The sequence below is a fragment of the Sparus aurata genome, chromosome 23 (genome assembly GCF_900880675.1).
Source record: "Sparus aurata chromosome 23, fSpaAur1.1, whole genome shotgun sequence".
NCBI classification, from domain to species: Eukaryota; Metazoa; Chordata; class Actinopteri; order Spariformes; family Sparidae; genus Sparus; species Sparus aurata.
Window position 1 is genome coordinate 1,848,793 of NC_044209.1, and position 16,279 is coordinate 1,865,071.

Genomic DNA, 16,279 nt, shown 5'->3' on the forward strand with positions numbered 1-16,279 from the left:
AGCGCATTATTGATTTTAACACATCAGGAAAGTCACTTTGGAGCCATTGCAAAGCAGTTACAAATCCCAAGATCAACTGTACAAACAACTGTAAGTATAAAGTGCGTGGTACATTTGTGTCACTGCCACGATCAGCAAGAAAACACAAACTATCACCTGCTGCTGAGTGAAATCTGGGCAGGACGTCAAGAGTCAACCACAAACTACCAAAAAGCAAGTCTGCATGAAGCTGTGAGAAAGAAGCCCCTTGCTTTTGACATGGAACCTTAAAGCTCCACTGAAGTCTGCTGCTGATCACATGGACGAAGAAAAAACCTTCTGGAGGAAAACTGGTCAGATGAGTTGGGTGTTCCAAAAGAACAATGGGCCTCATTGACCAATATCTTCTTAAGAATCTTCTTAGATTCTTTCTTAAGTTGTTCTTCAGAGGTTCCTTAAGATCCTGGATCCTGGATAAGAAAAAATTCATGAATGCCACAATCTTCGTAAAATCTTTGTAAGTGGGACTAATGAACAAATCTGTTCGTAAGAACGGTTCATGAATGAGGCCCAATGATCCCAAACACTCATCAGGAGTGGTAAAGGAACGGATCAATCAGGCTAGAATTGAGGTTTTGGAGTGGCCTTCATAAAGTCCTGACCTGAACCCCATCGAAAACATGTGGGCTGTGCTCAAGAAAAAAGTCTGTGCCACAAAGCCAACACATTTAAACTTTACAGATTCTGCCAAGAGAGTGGTTAAACATTCAGCCAGACCATGATCAAAAGCTTGTGAACTCAGGTGAAAATGGCCCAGAAACACTTAACCAAATGTTAGAATTATTGTTTGTATATTTTGATCCAGCAGATTTGGTCACATTTTCAGAAGACCTATAATAAATTAGTTACTAAAACAAACTTCATGAATGTTTTTTGTGACAGAGTGGTTTTGTGTTCCACTCATTCATCACAGAAACATGACAGCTTGGAAATCATTTGAACTGAAGACTGCCATAATGTTCTATGAGTGGATGGAAACTTTTAACTACGACTGTACCTTCTAATTTGACTGCTCTTTACCCCATTAAAGCCTCCTGTAATTCCTTATGGATTATGGATGGAGTCAGGCAGTTCCAGGGTGTGTGATATGAATGTATGGCTGACAGTAAGATGCAGAGGGGAAACAAGTGCTGGGCACAGGTGGCAGCCTGGTTCCCCTCCATGGACCTGCTGGTTTCCGTCTGTACGCAGAGTGAGGCCAGAGATATCCAAGTAAATCTCTCTCTCTCTCTCTCTCTCTCTCTCACACACACACACACACACACACACACACACACACAGTGATGAGAATGACTGTGTAAGCAGAAAAATGGATGATTCACACACTACCTGGACTTACAGATGGTATACATATGTAATATTTACAGTTCATGCCAGTAAGCATTTATCACCTGTACACAGTACATGTCATGCATATTCCTGTTAGTCTGTTTGTGTGGTTGAAATATATTATGTGTTTTAAGTTTTTCTGACAACTCACACATCAGCGTGCTGATTGCTTCAGCTTGTATGCAACCCAGATTCCAAAAAATTGGCTCTTGTGGAAAACAGATGTAAAAGAAAGTGATCATTGTTAATTATGGAAGCCTATAACGTCCTTAGCTGCTACATATCTTTTAAGAGCTAATCATTAATCTCAGATAACGTCTTGTTGTATCATGATAATGGATTAATTAATTTTGTTATCTTGAGAAAACAAAAGGTCATTCCAAGTGTCCAAAAGTCTGGCTGGAAACATGCACTACATAACCCTTCTGTCACACCTGTCCTCTACAGGAGCCCTGATGCAACAACCTCATGTAAAACAATAGCTAAAACATTCTAATGGTAAAAGTTCATAACAAGTTATACAGTTAGCTTACACACACTGTTCTGCACCCACACACCAGTGTGTGTGAGGAAGTCCTTTCTTATGACTCGTATGAATTTTCCTCATGACAAAGTATCATATCTCCAGAAATGGGCTGTTTGTTTTATCAACAAGAAAAAAATAACCCAGTATCACAAGAAAATGTGCTCTGTCATCTTAAGATACAGGAATAAATCATTTGTCTCGAGATAATGGCATCAAAAATGATTGGGCCAGTGACCATTGGTAGCCTCCCTAGATATTTTAGGCATGTACACAATTGAAAACAGTGCATTAATATATTTAATGTTTGAGCTCATACACTACATTGATTTGTGTAAATATTTACTTTTTGTGAATTTGATGCAGCAACATGTTTCAAAGATGACAGGAGCAGCAACAAGTTGTAAGTTGTGGTATGCTCCAAAAAACACCTGTTTGGAACATTCCTCAGGTTAATTGGTGACAGGTGATAATATCATGAATGAAAGGGTCAGTTGTTAACAAATGACAATGGGGCCCAAGTTCACCACTCTGAAACTAAGGATTGTATAAAAGAAATTTCGACATGGGACTCACGAACACCTCTTAAAACTGTTGTCAGTGAATAGTTAATTTGTAAATGATTGCACTGTTCTTTTATTCATGTTTTACACAGCATCCCAACTTTGAGGAAATTGTGTCTGTCCAAGCATCATTACTATCCTGTCATCTTCATGGTGAAGATGTGTTGTGTAAAGCTGATTGAAGAAGTATGCCAATCAGCCTCATCAGCTTCAGTCATGTCTAAATGCTCTATAGAACTATATTTAACAGTACTCACTTTTATAACCCATCCCCAGTGTTTCTTACTGTAATCTGAACGCTTTCCTTAATTAAACATGTGCTGTGCATCTCTGCCAGAAATAACTGTTACTGTGCGAGTACTGTACAGCTGCTAACGTGTACCTGTGATGTAAAGGTTGAAAATGGAGCCTTCATCATCTCACACCATCACCCAAAACCAGCGAGGTGCCTATACAACCCCTAGTGGTAGATCTGAGGAGGTGCATCTAAAAGATGAATTAAATCCATTTTAATAAAGGCACAAGAGATTGTGTGATACAGGGTTCACATCAAATACAAAAACTGGACCAACTGTTCATGAAGTGATTTGATGCCTTGCCAGAAGTAATATCCATATTTGGAAATAAAAAATAAAAAGGAAATCAGAGACTGTCACAATGGTGTAGGAAGTAATTAGTACAATGACCATGTCACCAAGCTTAATTTAAAATCAATTTCTCACACAACCTTAGCCCAGATGTATGTAGCTTAAGTGCAGCTGTGAAAGTGGAACCTTTATCTTAAACCATACCAAGATGCTCAGCGTGCAGGTCACCTATCAAAGTATGCATTACTGGAATCAAGCACCATGAATGTTTCTAAATACGCATCTGACCCCTCCAGAACATTGATGGCATTACTACACTCCATTGAAAAGGTTGTTTCCTTTACATGAAATGGAAATGAAACACCAAGACATGAGGCTTTGATTACCAACAGTTTTTATTGAAAACAGACAGGTGCAGGGTCCAGCTCAAGCTATGCTGCCAGCGTTTGAGGCAATCCTGGGCCAGAGGTCAGCGCACTCTTTTGCCACTGGACCTGTGATGGCTGAACCTGCAGATACAGATGAAGGGAGCAGAGTTACTTTACTTCCAACACGGCATGCTTCATTAAAAAACATGAAATCAGGGACATGATGCTGCTGCGCTCAAAACTACAACACAATATTTATGGAAAAGGAAGGAAAAACTGTAAACTGCTTCAAACACTGCTGCCTTTGGTTGTACTGTGCAGGTTTAAAGTGTCTCATCACTGATTGAGATTTCTCAGCCACAGTGTGTCGCTGCCATCTCACCCACAGTGAGGAGATTAATATTCCCTTCTACGACAACTCACACAGCCACTGAGCAGACAACGCAAGTGCTTTTTGAAGGGGGAAATGTGTTCCTTTTCATCTACCGCCTGTGTCAGCACAACAACACTACGACACTAGTGTTTTTCTTTTTAGTGGTGAAATGGCACTTTGGAAATTATTAAAAACTTCAGATGAACTTTGAAGGTTAGAACATTAAAGCAGTTGCTGAGAAACTTCAACACAACCCCAATAACTTCTGAAAAAGATGTAAAACTACAATGATTCAAGAAACGTCTACCAAGCTGGGAGGGTGTTACATACGAACAAAAACATAAAATCCACCGTCTGTCACAACTGCAGTGTGCACAGTGATAAATGGGCCTGGTGTAACAACACAAACTCACCTTTCATCTCTCCTTTGTTGTTTACTATGACTCCCGCATTGTCTTCAAAGTAGAGAAACACACCATCTTTTCGCCGATATGACTTCCGCTGCCGTATCACCACTGCAGGATGCACTGGACAGATGGAATATGGTTAACTCAAATGTAAACCATGCCACAGAACACAATTGTATTTACCATGACTTCAGCTTGGGTGAAACAGACGAGGTGACTGCAACAGACTGACGGAGAAACTATTCATTTCAATTTAGTCAGTTCAGTTTAGTGCAGGTTCAAAGTGTCTCATCACTGATTGAGATTTCTCAGCCACAGTGTGTCGCTGCCATCTCACCCACAGTGAGGAGATTAATGTTCCCTTCTACGACAACTCACACAGCCACTGAGCAGACAACGCAAGTGCTTTTTGAAGGGGGAAATGTGTTCCTATTCATTTACCTCCTGTGTCAGCACTACGATAACAGTTACCAGTGATACACATGTCCTGCAAATTCCACTTTGAACAGTGAGAAGAGAAATTCCCACAGGCCAACATGAAGGAGGGCTGGAGAGGCCTTGCTGTGCAGTCACAGCCTGGAGGTCATTACATATCAATATATATTCTAGGCAAAGACATCAAATGATTTCCTGTGCTGTACAGCCAGTATGGTGGACTGACACTCACCCTTCTTCCTGAGCTCTGGCTTGCCTTTCTTGACTGTGGCCATGACCATGTCACCCACTCCTGCAGAAGGCAGACGGTTCAGACGGCCCTTGATTCCCTTCACAGAGATGATGTACAGGTTCTTGGCACCTGGAGTACAGGAGAGAAGACCAACATAAGAAAGGGGCCACAGTGGGAGATGGTGAGGTAAACTTCAAACGGGGAGAAAAGCTTCTAAACACTGATGTTCATACTTTCACAAATTACAGTGCTTTGTGCCATCTCATCAGCCCCGGTTCCCTTCCTACATAATCATTTTACAACAAGAATGTATGCATTTTAGGGCTGGGTATTGTTAAGAACCTCACGATTCGATTTCGATTCTTTAGGTCGCAATTCGAGTCAATGTTGACTTAAATGCTTCGATATCGATTCAGTAATAAGTAGTAATAAACAATTCATTAGAGTACCTGTTGATAATTTTTTAATTAAAAAAGTTAAATTATAAATCTTTCCTCTAGGAAGTTCTAGTTCGAATTGAAATGTAAACAAAGGTACTCGATGGGTTTAGTTATAAAATAGTGCAACCTTAGTTCAGCTGAGAAAGTGCCATTGTTTCTGGGACTGCATGCTACATTTTTGTCTGACATCCCTCCGGCTAGACGCGAGGGGTTAACACTTGACACTGACCCCCCCCTCTCTCCGGAGGAGGAGAGTGCTACTCGCGGGCGCACGGTGCAGCGGCCAGGATGAGATCGGCTGCACTGGGAGTTTACAGTCTCCGAAAGAGCGGTGCGTCAGACATCGGCTACCCGCCTCCGCAGCATTTCTGTGGCGCATCACCCTCCGACCCTCGAGCGAGGTCGTGGGCGAGGTGCTTCCAGCTGCTGGAGGCGGGGACCGAAAGGCATCCGGTGAGCGACAGCGGGTGGTCGGGGGCCGCTCCTTGCCTGAATCGATTCAGAGGATTTTATGAATCGATACTGAATTGGGAAAAAAATATATTGCAATGCATTGATGAATCGATATTTTTACCCACCCCTAATGCATTTACACAATTGTTTTGCATCATTAACACTACTGTCTGTTCACATAAGGCTAGTCAAATCGCCACACTGTAAAGTAAATAAAAAAAACTGTTTTATCTACAGTGATCATTCTTGGGATTTTAGCAATAGCAAGACGCATTAAAGTCTGATAGATGTTGGGCAACATATATTTTGCAATGATGCTTAAAATGTGGTTAACAGTTGTGACAAAGACATGTAATGAGGCAGGATATTTTACAGTTTATCAATAAACTCAATTATAGCAAAACTGGGAATTTATACATCAAGATTTTATCTGCTTTAAAATCTCAAAGTTTTATATTGATTGTTAGATAGCACCATTGTCTTAGTTTGTGGCAACTCCTTCTCAATACAACATAATTCAAATAGGCAGAGTGTGACTAACCCAATACTAGGTTTATTTGAAAGAAACCATTAGAAACCAATATTTGACCTGCAGACCTGTACGAAGCCAGTAAAAACTAATGTAGACAGTTTTGCCATGAAGTGGTAATTTAAGGTTTAAGCAGACTTGTGTAGTTCAACCCAAAGCGGCAACACCATGGTTTGCCAACTCCTGAGCATTGACACATCAGTGCAGTAATAAACTTTCCACACAGCAGCTGTTTCCACTTAAACAACTCTTTGGTTGTACTGTGCAGGTTAAAAGTGTCTCATCACTGATTGAGATTAGTCAGTCAGTGTGTTGCTGCCATCTCACCCACAGTGAGGATTTTAATTTTCCCTTCTACGACAACTCACGCAGCCACTGAGCAGACAAAGCAAGTGCTTTTTGAAGGGGAAATGTTCCTATTCATTTAAAAAAAAGTTTTATATTGATTGTAAGCTAGCACAACAGTCATGTGGGGTGTGAACAAGCCCTGACAATGAACTGAGTGACTAACCCACTACAAGGTTTATTTGAAAGAAACCATTAGAAACCTGATTTTGATCAATTAAAAAAAATTGGCAACAATAAAATGTATCAAACTTTGGTGAGTTTTAGCAGGGTCATGCCATGTAGGAACTAAAAAAAAAAAAGAAACAAACCCAGGATTGGAAGAAGAATTAAAAAGTTTCACTCGAGGCAAAGTTGCAAATCCTTAAGTAAAAGTACAGTATAATCTGCTAAAACTATCACAAGTAAAACGTATTTTGTAGAAAATTGGCCCTCTTATTACTTTTAAATAGTCTATAAGATTAACATAGATAAGATTGAAAATCAAGCATTTATACAGTGATGAGCCTTCCTAATATTTTCCATGTTAACTTTTCTTAAAGGGATAGTTCGGGTTTTTTGAAGTGGGGTCATATAAAGTACATATCTATAGTCAATCTGTTTCCTACCGTAACCACAGATCAGTGCAGCCTCAGTTTGGAGCAGTAGAGAGCCACTCCAGCCCAGACGCTCAGCTTTGTACTGCAGTGAACGGGGTTCAGCAAAAAAGCGAAATTAACCGGCTAAAACAAGGCTCACCTAAAAAAATCTATATCAGATCAAGTGTACGTTGTATAGGTAAAATTCACACCGCTTTACATCGCCGTCAGACCGCGCTTTCTTTTGGCACTACATTTTCTCAACCGCAGAACCCCCGTATCCCTACGCATGAGTGCTAATGCGGAAGGATATGGAGAGTTAAGTTTCGTTTTTATCGAAAGTAAACCTCTCGTCCAGCCGCCGCTCGCAGATCAGCTGTTGCCCAGTTACGCTAATGCGTAGGGATACGAAGGTTCTGTGGTTGAGAAAATGTAGTGCCAAAAGAAAGCGCGGTCCGACAGTGATGTAAAGCGGTGTGAATTTTACCTATACAACGTACACTTGAACTGGTGTACACATTTTTACGTGAGCCTTGTTTTATGTGGTTAATTTCGCTTTTTTGCTGAACCCCGTTCACTGCAGTACAAAGCTGAGCGTCTGGGCTGGAGCGGCTCTCTACTTCTCCAAACTGAGGCTGCGCTGATCGGTGATTACGGTAAGAAACAGATCAACTATAGATATGTACTTTATATGACCCCACTTCAAAAAACCCGAACTATCCCTTTAAGCACCAAACCTACTAAGTACATTTGCATTGTCACAAAACAGGTTAGTTAAGGCATACCTGTGTTGTCAGCGCAGTTGATGACCGCTCCCACTGGGAGACCCAGCGAGATGCGGAACTTGGCTCCAGAAGAACCACCACGTCCTACAAGACAACAGTTAGACACGTCAACTCCATCCAAGACAACACAATTGGGATGAAGCCAATTGAGAAGAATCACATTTGAATGTAGCATCCTGCTTAAGAGGTTACGTAAGCCAACACAACTTAATACCACCTTGACAGTTCAGACTACATGACACGTCCCGACACTCTGGGGTGACCAACAAGTGTAGCCATTTCAACACACAACAGGTAAGAGATTCTAGACGCGTTACGTAGTCAAAATCACTGGAACCACAAACATCACCTTTTTCATGCACTAGGAAGAGTGCCGTAGTCAGCCCACATGACTGACCAGGTTTTAAGACAAATATTTTTAACTCACCAGGGTTTATATTTGTAGCTTCAAAATGGACTGATGTTTAAAAAATGTCACTACAGCTACGAGTTATTAAGCTGTGACAGTTTGCTAATGGATAATCGGGGCCCCTTTAGAAAGTCAGTGAACAAGAATATGATCGCGCTTCTCTGAAAATTAAGACTGATCTCATTGAATGCATGCATCTGTCAAGACCGAGGCTTCCACTACTGGGGTTCCATACCAAAAATAAGAGCCGAAGTCATTTCTAATCTCCGGATGTTCTAAAACAAATAAATAAAAAATTCTAATCTAGCAATGTGTGTACTCTATGCACATTAAAGGTGGCCTGTACATCATTTGTTCAACCGCTGAGTATTGCAGATATTATGTACTTTAAAGACGAGTTAGCCAAGATTCACCCCAACCAGCGTGCTGGCTCTGCCTAGCTTACTCACATAGCATTGTCTAGCTCGGTCCAATTACGCCGTGATAGGAATGTTACTAGCATGGCAACAGACGTAAGAGTAAGTGTAACAGCAGCAGCACGTTGAACATATCACAATCAAAACCGGTCTGTCCTTACGTTAAGCAGGAGAAATGCAGATTTTTAGCCTCTGGCTTTGCCATCTTTATGCCTACATGGCGGTGACAGCGGAACATGGCTGCCGCCAACTAGCCAGCAAAATTGCTATCGTACTTTTACTCTTAACTGCTCGCACAATGTTCAAACTAATCTCGAAGATATGTTGTCTTTCTCCATAAATCATAAACGAATAACATTATCAGACCTGGCGGGCTGTGAAAACAACAGATGAAAGTGGATTTAGCAAGGTGGGTTCCATACCTCTCTTGGACATTGCTGCAGTAGGGAAAGAGGAAGGAGCCGAAAGGAATTGTGGGATATAAACTTGAGCAGAAGTACATCCGGGTCATAGCGCGGAGCTGCTGCATTCAGGGGCTGTCGGAAAACATTTTAAAACTCGGAGTTAGCTTTAACGGTATTTGATCGCTGTCATTCGCATTTTCAAAATTGAAAATATGTAATGACATTCATCGTATACAGTTTTTAATTCCCCTACTCCTTATTTTCGTTTCATTGAATGAACCGAAACATTACAACAACACAATGTTTAAATTCAAACAATAAAAACAAAAATGCTCAAAAGGAGCTTTTTAAAAAAAGAAAAAAAAAAAAAAGTGGCATGTGATGACATCACTCTTTTGTTGTTGTTTATATTGACATATTTCTACAAACAGGGGCCCGTTGCACAAAACTAGGATAAGGGATTAAGCCGGGATATCTTGGTTATCCTGGCTCAATTTATCCGTGATCCGGTTGCAAGAAAGCGGGATAGGGGGCAGTAGGATATGTTATGGTATAAATTACCATGGAGATTTATTCTGTGGAGCTAGCCTGCTCCAGACCAGGCTAAGTTCCAGGATCTATTTAATCTCATCCCTTATCTCAGTCAGCAGTCACCACAAATGGAAACCAATAGTTATTCCACTGCCCACTACACATTGTTATCACATATAACTAGACCCAGTGTCATTATTTAAAAGTTGGTGATCATTAATTTCAATCATTTTGGATAAATTATGATTTTAGATGATGTTGCTATCATTAGATAATTTACAGTTTCCCATAGACTATAAGGCTATATATAAAATGACGGAATATAAGGGCCACAGAGAAAGAAAAAAATAAATTCACAGACTTCGAGAATAAAGTCATAATATTGTAACCCGTTGTTTTAGAGGAGGAGAGTTGTTAAAATGAGGGCTGTGGAGCATTTCGTGGAATTGTACTTCAGTATAGGTTTCACAAACAAGGAGATACTTAATCTTTTGGCACATCAGCATCACATTGTCATAAGTATCAGGACTTTAATATGCAAGAAAATGCATCTTTTCCGCAGAAAGAACCAGTCTCATAAATTTATGACTTTTTCTTTCTTCCTCAGTGTGGCCCTAATACTCCGTCGTATAAAATACACATCCCATATACTTATAAATACACATCAAAGTGTAACATTATGTTCCTTTATTGAATAAGGACAAAGCAAAACAGGTAAACCATCAGCTCCTTTCAAAACTGAAGTCACACAGTGACTCTACAAGATGGAAAGCACAGAATCAAAGCATATTATACAACACAAGGATAAATACACATTCAAAGGTCTGTTTATAATACACCCCGCATGTCTGCACACTGAAATAAATGCAGGACAAATCCATACACATCAAATGAACAGACAAATGAGTGGATGCAGTAGCCTCCCTGCAAGCTTCAGTGTACAGCACAAACATCATAAGAAGCCAAATCAATTTAAATAAAAAAAAAAAAATAAATTAAAAAAAAAAAAACACAAATTCCTCTGCCACTGCAGGACAAATTTAACTGAAATTCGCAGCATGCGTCTCTACCACTGCAGGACATATTTAACTTAAATTTAAAGCATGCATATTAACTAAAATAATTTAACACATATTGGTCCCTCACTCGCCATTGTCAGAGCAGAAAGGAACACACTATTTTGGGCCTTCATAAAGGCTATTGGCTCACTTGACTTCACAAGGATTGACCTTTTATTTTTTTATTTAAGATGTGTCATCTTCTTGGAGCTGGGGGAGGAAAGGAGAATAATGATTAATACATTTGTGTTACAGTCAGCATACAGTGTGCATTGAAAGCATAACTCACCTCCCGCTCAAGTTTTTTTATTTCAAGGTCCAATTTTCTAATTGTCCTCTTTTTTATTTCGGACTCCAGTGCAAGGTTTTCCATCTTTTTCTTCTTGTACTGCATATCTATATCTGCCAGTTGTATTTGGCGCCGGAGGTGGTTATTATTATTATTATTATTATTATTAGCTCATCTATTTATCAAAGAGTTATACAGTCTGATGGAGTTACATTTACACAGTTTCACTCATATCTGCAGTCCATTTCAATTAAAAATTCAACTGATTCATAATCAGAGTACAACTGAGAGAAACACCCAACTAAAGGTTTACAATACTGAACTCAGAACTCCATTGCACTAAATTGTTATGCATTTGGCTGCGAACCCCCACGTGGTTGTGTCTGAAGCTCCCCCTCCTCCCGCCTGTATATTAGTATTTTGCTTTGTTTTGTTTTGTTGTGCTGCTAGCCCCATTAGCTGTCCCGGATGTTAGCAAGTGCAGGCAGGTCTCTGTCAGAAGCAGCACCGCAAAGAAAAATAACTACAGTCTGAGTGAAGCGCTGGAGCCACGGATCCATACACGGCTGTCACCGACAAAAAAGCCTTTACCGGTAACTTAACAAGTATGATGGCCGTTGTGATGAGGTAGCTTTATGCTAACTTCGACGAGCGGTAGCGGCTAACATCCGCTGCTAACACCCGCTTCTTAGCTCACCACAATGGCCCTCCTGCTCGTTAACACTGGAGGCTCCTGTTGCCGACGATGGTTGGGTAACAGCCCACGGCTCAAGCGCGTCACTCTATGTATTGATTTTTCGCCGGCTTCGTTGTAAACAAAGTTGGTTGTGTTCAAAAGCTAACGTTAGCAGATGTAATGCTAATTATAGCGACAACAGATTTGAAGTAGATTAACACAACAAAGCTAAAACGGCAAACGCTATAAAAGCATAAATGAAAATAAAATTAACTTATGGATCTATGAGCTGACCGAACTTACCTGCAATTTAGTGGACGCTGATTTTCGGACCGCTGTAAGTTGTTGTATAGGTCAAAGGTGTACAGAGCCGAGCAGCCAATTGCTTCAAACGAAGACAAACACCTGGGCCAATGGGAATGGCTATTAGGATGTACGTTGTAATGACGCAATGCCTCAGCCAATCAAAATGGCGTTGACTGTATGTATATATATATATATATATATATTTTGTATTAAACAGAATTACACTGTTTTAGAAAAGAAAAACAGGAAAATGTAAACAAACAAAAACATTACTTTTATTCAAAAATAATGTTTAATCACAAAATAATCATGTCCATACTACTAGTACTACTTCTATGATAATAATAATAATAATAATAATAATAATAATAATAATAATAAATAAATAAATAAATTACTTACATCATGTCAATTCCCTGCACCTGTCTTAGACGTCCAAAAAAGTGACCTAGCCCGACGTTCAAATGTTCAACTGCATATTGACGTCCAAGTGGGGTCATGATTAGACATCCAAATTGTGGACCTAGTTTGCACGTCGTGAAGAGGTCCAGAATTGGTCTTGGACTGACGGACGCAATATAGACATGATCTGCACATCCATAAGACGTCTAATGTTTAGTGGGTTAGGTCGCACTTTTTGTCTGCCATGACGGCGATGCGCCGGAGATCCAGCTCCTATGGTGAATAGTTCAGAAACCTTCTTTTTAGTAAACTCTGTGTACACAAACAATGTTTTCAATGCTCGTGTTCATGTGTAGAGACCCTGGTGATACTACGAGTAAAGTTTCATGTTGTGTCGAGCCTTCTTAGTGTTTTAAAAATAGCGATTTTGATGCTAGCATAAGAGTGCCCCTGCACTCCATTAAAAATTAGCTTGCCCAAAAACGAAAATACGGTAAATCTTAAAGTGCCTCTTTCATCGTAATTATGCATTTACACGAAGGTTTGAGGCTTTATTTGTGATTGAATATGTGATATATTATACATTTACACAAAGGTTTGACTCATATTCAGTCACAAATAAAGCCTTGGTTGCTTTTTGGCGAGAGTTTCACTTTAAGTGAACTTTCCCCTAGAAAACATCTTTTCCTCAAGATCCATGCATATTCCCTGAGAAATTAATGACAGTGTTTAAGAATGCTTATGTGCTACGTTAATGTTTTAAGCCAAATTAAATGAGGACTTTTCTGAGCCAGGACCCATCCTCCATCCAAGTTTCATAGAAATCTGTGAAGTATTTTTTGTGTGACCCTGCTGGCAAACAAACCAACCAACACTGGTGAAAACATAACCTCCTCGGGAAAAGTGAAAAACATGTTTTTCAAGCTGACTGGACATGAAAGTTCCTAATCAGAAAATGAGAAGGAATAATATGGGGAAAGAAGGACCACGGCCCAGAGATTTCATTGCACAGCTCCTAACCGAAGCTGTCTCTACCGGAGAAACCACTGGTAGACCTGGCACACAGGATAAATCGCCAGAAAACCAAACTGGAGGACCCTCCGTGACCCTTCATTTTAAGACTGCACTACTACCACACTCTATATATAATACTACGAAGGGCCATGGAAAGGAATAGCCTGGAATACCAGGGGCGGAAAATACACATATTTCCAGACTTTCCCCCATCTGTGGTCAAAGATACGGACTGATTTATCCGGCCAGACTGATGGTGACGCACGAAGGCGTGAAGATGTCGTTCACCGACCCAAAGAAAGCTCAGGATTATGCAAAGAAATACTTTGGTCAGCCACAATAGACAATGACAGCAAAATGGACATACCAGGCTGCCCAGCGGGGTGGATAGCGAGCGGCATACAGACATCTGTATCTCAGCATGAAGGGCAATGTGAGGACTTTGACTGTTGGTGAGGTGTCACTGATGCGGCTCTTCCTTTTTCTTTTTTCTCTTTTCTCTCTCCCTCACCCCCCCTTTTCCCCTCGCGTGTTTATCTGCCAAAAGAGTGGTAGCCCACGTTTCTGACTGGCATTATATTTAGGGCCCGAGCAGGTAGACCTGCGAGGTCCCTATTGTAATTGGAAGGAAAGAAATTTTCTTCTCCAAGTTTGACTGCAGTTTTGGATGCCTGAACATACCCAAAAACTCACCAAATTTGGAACATACATCACATCCGGCGAAAATTACGATCCTGCATTGTCGCTGGGCGTGGTCATGACCTGCAGGCTCTGTAGCACCCCCTAATGTTCTTCCCTGCCTTCCACATACGCGTAGACAAACGAAATTCGGTACGCAGATTCCTCATGACCAGACGCACAAAAAAGTCTGGGGGGCCCATACTGTCACTCCAACAGGAAGTCAGCCATTTTGATGTGTGGCGGCATTTTTCCCAAATTCATGCCTACTTTGCCTATCTTGTCCTAGAGCTTAAACACCACAGTCTTCAAATTAACTCAATTATTTTCTTCATGCCTTGAAGAACAAAAGTTATGGAAATCATTCAGCTGCGTCAAACTTTAGTGGGCGGGGCGGTGGAAACCATTTTTTCCTCACACCGTCAAGCATCAAGGCTTTATAACTTTAACATACAATTTCCTATCCACACCAAACTGCTCATAAGTGTAGAGGCTGTCTCCCCGAATAAATCTCAGCATCAATACTAAGTCGGCCATTTTGCTTTTGGCCGCCATTTTGAAATATTGCCAATCTTTGTACTTAAATTATCTCCTCCTACAGATGTAACACCACCGACTTCACAGTCACTCAGTATCATCCTCTGACCTTGAAGATGAAAAGTTATGGAAATCTTTATCCTACGTCATACCTGCTGGCCGTGGCGGTGCCCGCCATAAAAATCCTTCGTCATGAAGCATCGAGTCCTAATAACTTCTTCATACAATTTCCTATCTCGGCCAAATCTCTCAGGGATCTAGAGGGAGTCGCCATGAATAGATCTGTGCATCAATACTGTGTCATATCCATAGCACCACCCACTGGACACAGGAAGTCAGACAAACATCATCCGATTGACATGACGTTCACTGCTTGTTTTCTCCACATCATGACATGCTTGTAACAGGTGAGCGTGCAGTCCGACAACGCCGCAGCCCGACACGCGCGGACTGCGAGGGCCCGTTCATCACTGCTTGCAGTTTTAATTAATATGTTGAATCTGAACAGGTGAACCGCGCCATCAGATATGCATACTGGTTTAATCCCCCAAAAGCTATAGTGGGAATGTATGTTACATTTGAACTGTGCTATACATAACAATGAAAATGTTTTTGTTCTATACAAATCTAAGAAAATTGACGAGATATCTACTTGGAAAAGCAGTAGTTACTAAGGTTAACAAGGGTTAACGGTAACAGCTCAGGGAAGTAATAGATCTTGGTTAGATTTTCGTTTTTTTTTTTTTTTTTACATTTTCATTCATTTTCATTATTTGAACACTTCCCGAAGTATTCTTGTGCAATACCTTGTTTGGTACTGGCTAGATACATTTATTTTTCTTGTTTACTAAGTTTGTTAAAGGGAGTTTAATGGAGTTGATAGGAAGAGGGAGGGAGGGATGGGACCTAGGGCCCGGCCCAGGGCTTTCCACTAAGACACAGACTAGCCAGCCATAATACATAAGTAGCCAGCCTGGGGGGGGGGGGGGGGGGGGGGGGGGTAGTACGATCTTATACACTGGTCTTAAATGTAATAATAATAATAATAATGTTACATTATTAATATTATTATTACATTATTATTATTATTATTAGCCTAAGTGTGCCTGCAGAACAGGCAGCCTATATTAATTTCTCAGACATTTGCTCTATTATTATTATTATTATTGTTAATATTATTATTATTATCAGCATCAATATCTACTCTATATATTATATTATTATTATTACAAAATATCGCATCTTCTTTTATTCATTATTTATCATTACTAAGTATGCCAGACGCTAATGCACCAATAAAAACTGTGATTTGCGCACTGAAAATAATAAATAATAGGCTATACAAGCTCACATAATATTGCATCATGAGGCGTTCTGGGCTTGTAAATATCTTATTGTCGGTGCATGACACCTTCACAGTCTGCAGTGGTGGCTACACAATTAAACACTCAGTGAACGTTTCTCCCTTAGCAACTAATGAAAATACACTCTTAGAGTCCGTTTGGTTTCATTTGTACAACCGACAGTGTTTTTTGATGCCAGCACGTGTCGCAGGTATTGCTAAATGGACGCT

At 40.4% G+C, this 16,279-nt stretch overlaps 2 protein-coding genes across 5 annotated transcripts in view; one reads left to right on the top strand and one right to left on the bottom strand.

The window, feature by feature from the left end:
* The window catches only part of LOC115576281 (von Willebrand factor C domain-containing protein 2-like), a 53,958-nt gene that overhangs the window by 18,524 nt on the left and 19,155 nt on the right, over positions 1–16,279 (top strand). The window lies entirely within an intron of this gene.
* On the bottom strand, positions 3,419–9,326 carry rpl23 (ribosomal protein L23). Its single transcript, XM_030408811.1, has 5 exons — positions 9,234–9,326; positions 7,987–8,070; positions 4,857–4,985; positions 4,196–4,309; positions 3,419–3,550 (listed from the first exon to the last, which is right to left on the bottom strand). The coding sequence occupies exons 1-5, from the start codon at positions 9,244–9,246 to the stop codon at positions 3,468–3,470; spliced, it is 423 nt and encodes a 140-aa protein (XP_030264671.1). The 5' UTR covers positions 9,247–9,326; the 3' UTR covers positions 3,419–3,467.